This window comes from Schistocerca nitens, chromosome 5, assembly GCF_023898315.1.
Source record: "Schistocerca nitens isolate TAMUIC-IGC-003100 chromosome 5, iqSchNite1.1, whole genome shotgun sequence".
Lineage (NCBI taxonomy): Eukaryota > Metazoa > Arthropoda > Insecta > Orthoptera > Acrididae > Schistocerca > Schistocerca nitens.
The window spans coordinates 818,676,413-818,684,775 of NC_064618.1; the positions used below are offsets into that span (position 1 = coordinate 818,676,413).

The window sequence follows — 8,363 nt, forward strand, 5'->3', positions numbered from 1 at the left end:
TGGAATGTAAATGTGTGTTTTCAAGAAAAAGGGGAAAAGTTTTTAGAAGTTTTGTGGAACAACTATGGAAACTGTATAAACAAAGATGCCTTTTGGAAAGAATTAGCAAAGGTAAGTGCAACCTTGTATCCTATATGGTGGATAAGAATCCGTAGTGGACTTTATAAAAAAGGGGTTGAAAACAGTAGGTTGTTAAGTGACAACACAGTGTTAAGAGGAACAGATAAAAACAAAGGTTTATATTTAAATGTCAATGCTTTGCAAACAGAGAGGGATGTGACTAAGTGTAGGAAAAAGACATTAGACTTAGGAACTAAAGAAATTGAAAATGATCTATTGTTTGAAAATACTGAAATAGACAAAGATGTTGATCTAGGTTGGCTATATGTTAAAGTAAACATTGACATTTGTCCATTTTAAATAAAAGAAAGCCCACATCCTAATGCGTATAGACTTATCTTCCCCAGATCAAGAAGGTTATTTGGATTAAGAAACATCACTGAATTGAAACCATATAAACATGATTAAGCACATTTCCCTGTTTGAATACAGTTACTTACCCATTTTCTGTAAAGTGTTTTACCAGCAAAGATTTTTACTGGGTGTGTCAAATAGCAACTACCACTACAGACCCTGGAAAAGTTCCAGATATCTGAGACAATGTTTTTATATTTTTATTGTCACTATTGAATATTAAATTTTGAGACATCTTCTTTACTTTCAACGGGCAAGAAGGTGACAAACATTTATTACTTTCTTTTTGTATTGTTGAATATGGGACATACTTGCACCAAATAAAAGACAATGTAAAAAAAATTGTTGTGCAAGACCCATCATTTTGTTACTATTCTTTTCTTAGGCATAAGATTTGTGTACAATTTTCTACAACCAATCAGATGTTTACCAAGTTTGATGTTTGTGTTATGTTGTGACCAAATTAAGAGTGCAATTTTGGTATTAATATGTTCTTGTACTATCTTGACTATGTGTCTCAATGGGAGACAAGTTTTTTAAATATTTTCTTTTTTTAAATGCATATTATATTCATACATGTGACATCTCTAATGTTTGTGTTTATATATATATATCATGTCCATACTTATAATTATGTTCTTTGTTTTCATTTCCTTTATGTGGCTCAAAACGAGCAGACAGTTGCAAAATTTTGCTATGGACATCTGAGCTGTCCATCTATGTAATATATTTATGTTCCTTCTATTATCTTGATTAATCTGTGACTCAATGAGAACTGACTTTGAAATAATTTACATATATTTTTTATATATCTTAAAATCGCATGTGATATATTTGTGTCTGTTTTTGATCATTTTCCATGTGGCTCACTGGGAGCAAAGCAACAATTTTTTTACTTTCATATATTACTAAATAATTTTATTATGCTGTCATACTGAGAGCCATAACACAAAGTGCAGTTGAAACAACACAACTAAAATATTTGCAGGAAAAAGTCATTTTGAAACGGTGTAACGGTCGTATACATACACATTATGCATAGTAATTGACACATTTGTCCTAGTCGGCTAATATCATTAACATTCTGTAAATGATATTACCTGAGGGGGGTATTGTAACGGAACATATTAAAGGCTTTACTTTAATGAAGTATGCGATCCCTTCCAAATTCAACCAGTTTAACGAGTATTTATGATTATAGAAAAATTATTGTGTATGTTAACAATGATTGCACAACATGTCTCCATAAACAGTCAACCCATTAAATTATACTGAATAACTGACCCACACAAAAGTTAATATCACTTGATCACTGATACAGCAAATGTCATCATGTAAAAACACTAAGTTCATCTTAAATAATTAATATGAAGTACGAGAAATAGTGGCCAACTTAGGTATTTTGGATCTCCTTAAATAAAAATCACCCAGTGAAACCTATTTGTTCACTAGGAGCGTTTTCACTCAGTATTCACGTAATCAATCCTATTTTAGACGAAAACCTATGTAATTCTTCATAATTCACGTTACTTACTTATTTATGCAAATTAGAGAAGTCAATTGACAAACTTCTAAAAAACGACCTTTTTGTAACAAAGAATTATTCTGTCAAGTCAACAAATCTGTCTGTCATTTTAATAACATGTTAAATTATGTCACTCGATGCAAATTAATAACTTTTCTGCACAAATTATGATAACAGATGTACATGTGACTCATAAACTGTATCTCTTTTTAGTAGTTCTTTGACAATGTTATAAATACAAGCAGCTAGAAGGGTCGAAAGACCAGTCGGAGGCAGTAGGGGCAGTCGGAATGTCACTTTGGTGAAGTGTGTTTCTGTGTTATTGTTTGGCAAAACAAGTCAAAGAACATGTAAAGGGAGTACTACTTTGTGTTGTGTTATGGTCTTTGGTGGACAGTGGAATTAATATGGCCACTAAAGTAATAAATATTTGATGTTTACATACGTGTTGGTTTCGCTCGTTCTTTATCATCAAAAGCACATGAAAAACACGGAACCTCATGTGTTTACCCTAGACAACCAAATTTAGAGCCAGCATCAGCAACGAGACACCGCAGCGATCCAGCAAGCAGCAGCGATTACTACAATACAATATTTTGTAATGGCGCCAACCTAACATCAAGTGCTAACAAGCTCCGTAAATGGGAGTGAAATAGTGCGTTTATCAGCAATTAGCAAAAGATATCTACGACGACTTTTGGCGGTCCATTTACAAAAGTGGGGGCTCGTCCGGGATCTTTAAGTGCATCGATGATAATAGTGCAGCGATAAATTTCGTAAGTGCTTGGCACTCCAAAAAAAAAATTTTTTTATTTGTGCATTGTGGCAACAGTGAAAATATGTCAAAAAATAAATAAATAAATAAAGTGTGTTTGTGCGACTACGAAAAACTATCATCACACCGCTCGGAAGATTAACGTCTGGATTATGTCAATGGATTTCATCAATCAAGACTTCAGCTTCAATAAAACCGAATATAAGTGAAGAAAGCCAACAAGAACACCGACCACGACATCATAGCATAGACATAAAGCAAGGTATTTTGTTGTTGTTGTCATTTAAAATAAGTAATTGTTAACATGTCTCTACCTGAGAGGGATGAGATCGTAGGAAATGTAAAAATTGAACCAGGGGGTGGTGAACAATTAAACTTAACAGAGTGGCTAGCAGAGTTTGCAACTCAAATAAGCTCGCAACTTAAACAATCAAGTGAGCAAGTAAGTTTGGATTTTAAACAATTAAGTGAACAAGTAAGTTTGAAACTTGAAGAAAACACAGATAGACTGAATAAGTTAAGTTTGGATTTTAAACAATCAAGTGAAGAAAACACAGATAGACTGGATAAGTTAAGTTTGGATTTTGATCTATTAAGTTCTCATCTCAATGAGAAGTGCGAGGAAATTAAAACTACCCTCAGTAAGAACACTAGCGAACAGTTGATACACTTCAGAAAAGAATTTCAAGTTAAAGTTGAAAGTTTAAATGAAAACATACAAGCGAACACAGACAGCATTGCTGTCATTTACAACAGAGTAGATACTGAAGCTAAAAGATTAGATCAGAGAATAGACAAAACATCAGAAAACCTTAAACAAGAATACAACCTGTATACCACTAATGTAGATACAAAAGTAGAAAATATACACACTAAATGTACACAATTGGAAGATGCATTGATGTCAAAACAAATGTTTTACAATCAAAATACAATGTATGGACACATCCAAGTGAAATGCTTTCCTGGTGAAAATCTGCACCCTATTGACTTTATTCACCAATGTAAAGATATGTTTGTTGTAGGAATGTCAGATAACATAAAAATTAAGTTAGTAAAACGGTTTCTAGAAGGGGAGGCCCTATCCTGGGCAAATGAGAATAATGATTCTTGGAATACTTTTGAAGAGTTTGAAGCTAAATTTATTTGCAAATTTTGGTCACAATCCATACAAGCCAGATTAAAGTCAGAATTTCTAAATGGACCAGTGTATAGAGGGAAAGTAGGGGGAATGCAAAAATTTTGCAGAGATCAATTGAAAAAACTTGCTCATTTAAATAACTCTTTTGATATTATAACACAAATTGATGTTTTAAAAAGGAGATTACCAGAGAGACTGCAGTGGGAATTGGTCCATGGACCAGACGATTCAATGGAAGAGTTCCTGAAATTTGTAGATAGATTAGATAGGGCCTTGGAAAGAGAAAGTAACCAAAGTTTTGGCTCTGGCAACAACCAGTATGGGGGGTGGAGCAGGAATGTAAATAGAGATTATTATGGGAGGAGAAACTTTGAAAATTCTGGAAATAATGCTCCAAATAGGGGAGATATGAGATACGAAAATGATTTCAGAAACAATACACAGGAGGGAGGATGGAGGAGAGATAACAGGAATGATAGAAATAGGTATTGGGGAAGAGAACAAGAGAGAAGGGGGTTTGTTGAAACTAGTGAACAAAACGACAACTACAAACGGACAGACCGAGGAAACCAGCCGGGAAACGGTGGACAGTCCCACTAGATGTCCGTAGTTTTGGGGCTAGACAATATTATGACAGGACAACACATAACCGAAACTGGAAAAGGAGAGGATACAATGTAAAGAGTAAATACCATGAAAATACTGAAGTTGTTAGAATGAATAAATTAGAATTTAATAAAAGGTTTTGGGATACTATGAGTAAAAGTGATACAGTTAATAAAAACTGTGTTCAAGCACAAGTAGTTAGTGAAAGTGCAGAAGTTGAAGGTATTGCAGAGTTCCATAGTTGGGCTGAAAAAGATACTGGTGTTAATAACAAGTCAGACACACCACAAGTAGAATCTATTTTGGGGGGTTTATTTGATAAGAAGGGGGATGACGAAGTGTTTAATGGAGCCAAAGACTCAATTGCTGAGATTCAGATACATAGGGGGGAAACTGCAGATGGGGTTGTTGTTGAGGAGGAGGAAGAAGTAATAGAGGGACATTTAAATAATGATCCTAAATCAAGTGATGTTATTGATGAGAGTGTAGAGGAAGAAATAAAAGTATTTGTAGAATTGAAAAGTGATGATGAGATAAAGGTAAGTGATGTGACAAACATGGATAATAATGAGGTTAATTTAAGTGAAATGCAGACTAGGGAATGTGTATCTGAGGACAAGCTATTGCCTATTGGGAACTATGAAACGCTAATCTATGAGAATGGTAATAATAATAATATTAAAGAAAATATAAACGGATGGAATGTAAATGTGTGTTTTCAAGAAAAAGGGGAAAAGTTTTTAGAAGTTTTGTGGAACAACTATGGAAACTGTATAAACAAAGATGCCTTTTGGAAAGAATTAGCAAAGGTAAGTGCAACCTTGTATCCTATATGGTGGATAAGAATCCGTAGTGGACTTTATAAAAAAGGGGTTGAAAACAGTAGGTTGTTAAGTGACAACACAGTGTTAAGAGGAACAGATAAAAACAAAGGTTTATATTTAAATGTCAATGCTTTGCAAACAGAGAGGGATGTGACTAAGTGTAGGAAAAAGACATTAGACTTAGGAACTAAAGAAATTGAAAATGATCTATTGTTTGAAAATACTGAAATAGACAAAGATGTTGATCTAGGTTGGCTATATGTTAAAGTAAACATTGACATTTGTCCATTTTAAATAAAAGAAAGCCCACATCCTAATGCGTATAGACTTATCTTCCCCAGATCAAGAAGGTTATTTGGATTAAGAAACATCACTGAATTGAAACCATATAAACATGATTAAGCACATTTCCCTGTTTGAATACAGTTACTTACCCATTTTCTGTAAAGTGTTTTACCAGCAAAGATTTTTACTGGGTGTGTCAAATAGCAACTACCACTACAGACCCTGGAAAAGTTCCAGATATCTGAGACAATGTTTTTATATTTTTATTGTCACTATTGAATATTAAATTTTGAGACATCTTCTTTACTTTCAACGGGCAAGAAGGTGACAAACATTTATTACTTTCTTTTTGTATTGTTGAATATGGGACATACTTGCACCAAATAAAAGACAATGTAAAAAAAATTGTTGTGCAAGACCCATCATTTTGTTACTATTCTTTTCTTAGGCATAAGATTTGTGTACAATTTTCTACAACCAATCAGATGTTTACCAAGTTTGATGTTTGTGTTATGTTGTGACCAAATTAAGAGTGCAATTTTGGTATTAATATGTTCTTGTACTATCTTGACTATGTGTCTCAATGGGAGACAAGTTTTTTAAATATTTTCTTTTTTTAAATGCATATTATATTCATACATGTGACATCTCTAATGTTTGTGTTTATATATATATATCATGTCCATACTTATAATTATGTTCTTTGTTTTCATTTCCTTTATGTGGCTCAAAACGAGCAGACAGTTGCAAAATTTTGCTATGGACATCTGAGCTGTCCATCTATGTAATATATTTATGTTCCTTCTATTATCTTGATTAATCTGTGACTCAATGAGAACTGACTTTGAAATAATTTACATATATTTTTTATATATCTTAAAATCGCATGTGATATATTTGTGTCTGTTTTTGATCATTTTCCATGTGGCTCACTGGGAGCAAAGCAACAATTTTTTTACTTTCATATATTACTAAATAATTTTATTATGCTGTCATACTGAGAGCCATAACACAAAGTGCAGTTGAAACAACACAACTAAAATATTTGCAGGAAAAAGTCATTTTGAAACGGTGTAACGGTCGTATACATACACATTATGCATAGTAATTGACACATTTGTCCTAGTCGGCTAATATCATTAACATTCTGTAAATGATATTACCTGAGGGGGGTATTGTAACGGAACATATTAAAGGCTTTACTTTAATGAAGTATGCGATCCCTTCCAAATTCAACCAGTTTAACGAGTATTTATGATTATAGAAAAATTATTGTGTATGTTAACAATGATTGCACAACATGTCTCCATAAACAGTCAACCCATTAAATTATACTGAATAACTGACCCACACAAAAGTTAATATCACTTGATCACTGATACAGCAAATGTCATCATGTAAAAACACTAAGTTCATCTTAAATAATTAATATGAAGTACGAGAAATAGTGGCCAACTTAGGTATTTTGGATCTCCTTAAATAAAAATCACCCAGTGAAACCTATTTGTTCACTAGGAGCGTTTTCACTCAGTATTCACGTAATCAATCCTATTTTAGACGAAAACCTATGTAATTCTTCATAATTCACGTTACTTACTTATTTATGCAAATTAGAGAAGTCAATTGACAAACTTCTAAAAAACGACCTTTTTGTAACAAAGAATTATTCTGTCAAGTCAACAAATCTGTCTGTCATTTTAATAACATGTTAAATTATGTCACTCGATGCAAATTAATAACTTTTCTGCACAAATTATGATAACAGATGTACATGTGACTCATAAACTGTATCTCTTTTTAGTAGTTCTTTGACAATGTTATAAATACAAGCAGCTAGAAGGGTCGAAAGACCAGTCGGAGGCAGTAGGGGCAGTCGGAATGTCACTTTGGTGAAGTGTGTTTCTGTGTTATTGTTTGGCAAAACAAGTCAAAGAACATGTAAAGGGAGTACTACTTTGTGTTGTGTTATGGTCTTTGGTGGACAGTGGAATTAATATGGCCACTAAAGTAATAAATATTTGATGTTTACATATGTGTTGGTTTCGCTCGTTCTTTATCATCAAAAGCACATGAAAAACACGGAACCTCATGTGTTTACCCTAGACAACCAAATTTAGAGCCAGCATCAGCAAAGAGACACCGCAGCGATCCAGCAAGCAGCAGCGATTACTACAATACAATATTTTGTAATGGCGCCAACCTAACATCAAGTGCTAACAAGCTCCGTAAATGGGAGTGAAATAGTGCGTTTATCAGCAATTAGCAAAAGATATCTACGACGACTTTTGGCGGTCCATTTACAAGGTCCATTCTCAGATTCCAGGCCAATCAGATAATGGAAGAGGTTTCCCATCTCCATGCTGTTGACACAGGAAAGACAATTAGCCACTAAACTGTCAATACTCCCAAAATGTGTCTGTTGTCTATGTTAAACAGAGCAATGAATATCAGGTGCTTATGTTGGTGAGGCAAGCAATTATTATTGTTTTGCCAGAATGCATAAATGAGAGGCTTGTGATCCATAAGGTAATACACTCTATAGCTTCCAATTGTGGGTGCAAATACTTGACAGCCTTGTAGATGGTGAGAAGTTCTTTTTTCTAAATGCTACACTTTTGCTGTGTTGGAGACCACTTGTACAAGTATAAGGCCAGTGGCTGCCATGTGCCCTCATGGAACTGTTAAATGCTGCATCAATAGCAATTTGGCTCGCATCTACAACTAGTGTGAGGG

General features: G+C 33.8%; 1 protein-coding gene across 1 annotated transcript; it reads left to right on the plus strand.

Annotated features, from left to right (window-relative positions):
- The first annotated feature begins 1,975 nt into the window (after positions 1-1,975).
- LOC126260813 (uncharacterized) lies at positions 1,976-4,515 on the plus strand. The gene is made up of 2 exons (XM_049958186.1): positions 1,976-3,216; positions 3,292-4,515. Exons 1-2 carry the CDS (start codon positions 3,079-3,081, stop codon positions 4,513-4,515), a joined length of 1,362 nt encoding a protein of 453 aa, XP_049814143.1. The 5' UTR covers positions 1,976-3,078.
- The last annotated feature ends 3,848 nt before the right edge of the window (positions 4,516-8,363 follow it).